This window comes from Buceros rhinoceros, unplaced genomic scaffold (genome assembly GCF_000710305.1).
Source record: "Buceros rhinoceros silvestris isolate BGI_N320 unplaced genomic scaffold, ASM71030v1 scaffold14348, whole genome shotgun sequence".
Taxonomy (NCBI): Eukaryota; Metazoa; Chordata; class Aves; order Bucerotiformes; family Bucerotidae; genus Buceros; species Buceros rhinoceros.
In genome coordinates, this window is record NW_010426451.1 from 5,136 (window position 1) to 7,597 (window position 2,462).

General features: G+C 50.8%; 1 protein-coding gene across 1 annotated transcript in view; it reads right to left on the bottom strand.

The window, feature by feature from the left end:
• SRRM1 (serine/arginine repetitive matrix 1) overlaps positions 1-2,462 on the bottom strand; it is a gene marked incomplete at its 5' end in the record, with an annotated part of 14,772 nt that overhangs the window by 1,340 nt on the left and 10,970 nt on the right. The window contains 4 exons of the mRNA XM_010141514.1: positions 21-147; positions 572-758; positions 1,594-2,058; positions 2,367-2,456. Coding sequence (XP_010139816.1) covers positions 21-147; positions 572-758; positions 1,594-2,058; positions 2,367-2,456 — 869 coding nt within the window. The remainder of the gene's footprint in view (positions 1-20; positions 148-571; positions 759-1,593; positions 2,059-2,366; positions 2,457-2,462) is intronic.

Sequence of the window (2,462 nt, forward strand, 5' to 3'; positions counted from 1 at the left end):
TCCTCCCCCCCCCCCCGCGCGCGCTGCTGCAGCCGCCGCAGCCTTCTCCTTCTTATGCTTTTTGTGTTTCTTGTGCTTTTTATCCTTTTTATGCTTCTTATCCTTCTTCTTTTTCTTCTTCTTCCCACCCCCTTCTTGATCTGAATTCTGTAACAAACAATTCAATATATTACAATTCATTGCTGTGTAAACACAAACCCACAGCCACCATCCTGGGGCTGAGCAACACCTGAAACACAGGGAACTCAGCCCCGCCTCCAGAACTGGGGGAAAGCCCCATTCCCAGTCAACTGACTGGAGCAATCCCAGATGACAGCTATCGCAGTGCACGGCTCTGCTGGGTTTAAAATACAAGGTATTGCCATGCAGGCCCAGTAACGCCATCCAGAGCAGCACCAGGCATAAAAAAATAACACTGCGGGTGGAGCTGAGCTCCCTCAGGCTCCTCTGGCAGGGGTGAAGTGGCCCTAAGAAGCCCCTCAGGAGAACTCCGTTCTCTTCCTACTCCTGCTGCCAGCAGGTGCATCTTCACGAGCACAAACCAGGGCTGCTTTCAGCAGCAGATCCATACCCTTGCAGGCGATGGGCTCTGGGTGGGGCTCTCAGCCTTTTTTGCAGGTGACCAGTTGGCAGAAGGGGATCGAGAGCGAGCGGGAGATGGAGGTCCTTGGTGTTTCTTCGGGGCTGGCTCGGGGGATCCCGATGCAGACCGCGATGATGACACCCGTCTTGCAGATCGTGGGCTTGGTGTGGAAGCCCTTAAAAATAGAAAGGCCACACTTAGATTCTAGCGTCAGAGATGTACGAGACAAAATGACAGAACAGCCAGATAAGCACAAGTGCTTCTGCAGTGGTTATGCTGCCACCTAAAAACTGCTTAGTTCCCTTGGTGGCCTCTGTCCCCAACAGCAAAACCATCTAACACTGCCGTGGAGCCGTAACACAACCCGAGAGCTTGTCAAACCATCACACTGCTGCTGCTCCTGCAAAGTGATCGCTCCCTGTCTGTGGCTGTGACGAATTTATAACCACAGCAGCAGGCAGGAGAACAGCCGTGCTCTATCACCCTGTGAAGAAAGTGCGCAGGACACTATACTCAGCTACATTTTCTTTCTTAAATAAACCAGCAAGCCTCTTGACTACCTGCCCCTAAGAGTGGCATCAACTAAAACTGCTGAAATTCTCCTTTTTCCCCCCCTCTTGGATGACCACTTATGAAACGATTCACAAGCTAATTACGCATGGTGCCCCCCTTCCACAGTCAGCTCTGAAAGACAGTTCATTTTTCTTTTAACGAAGCTGACAACAAAACTTTGCATCTGCTCAGTCCCGGAGCTTTGTTGTGCTATCAAAAGACCCCTCAAGCTCCACATGAAGCCTCTTTAATGCTTCTCCCCATGTTGCACTTTATTAACAGATGCTTCCAATCTCATAAGCTTCTGAAAGTCAAAGTTGTGACGGTGGCAGCTAAAGAGAGCCACCAACACCTGTGAGACCCAGTTTAATGCCATTCCCCAGCTACTCCCACTGCATTAGAACTAAACAAAAGAACCCATCACAAAACCACCACCACCAAAGATGCATTTTTTTTACTTTGTCTTCTTAGGCTCTGGCGTTCTTGACACCCTCCTGATGGGTCTAGTGCTTGGAGATGGAGACTGTCTTCTCTGGGGTGAGGCTGAAGCTCCCCGTCGTGGTGGTGGTGGTGGGCTTGCAGAGGTGTGTGAAGCTCGAGGCCGTGGTGAAGGTGAATGCCTTTTGTTTTGCGGAGGAGAACGTGTTTCCCGATTGGACCTACTGGGTGGAGATCCCTTCCTGTGCTTGGAAGATAGGGAAGGTGAACGCCTTTTAGCAGACGGCGAGCTCCTTTGTTTTGGAGGTGGCGAATGGGAGACTCTGCGTTTCGACTGCGGAGAAGGTGATGCCCTTCGTTTAGGTGGGGGAGGAGGAGAAGCCGTTCTTCTCTTCGGTGGAGGTGAAGGAGAGTATCGTCTCTGTATCGGTGGAGAGTATCTCCGGGGAGAAGGTGAGCGTCTACGTGGAGGTGGTGATGGAGACCTACCAAGAAAACAAGTGTTTAGGTGCCACGTAGGCACATGAATTAATTACAAGTGTCTTGCAATCCGCTAAAGATGCCTTAAAACTTCTTTTAATACCAAACTTTTTGACAATCAACTTAATGGGCATTATTTTATTTGATACAGCAATCACTCGGCATCCAAGCCACACACCTACCACATCTCACCAGCAAAACCACCTGCAGTAAGTTGTGAATCAAGGAACTGGTATCATGGCACTTCTTCATGTCATAGATGGAAGTCAACAAACCAGAAGCAACCGCTTCATGACAACAAAACACACGCTACCTTCGCCGAGGTAATGAAGGTGACCGCCGCCGCCGTGGAGGAGGGGCAGGGGAAGGCGAGCGTCGCCGCCTGGCTGGGGGGGGGGATGGGCTTCTC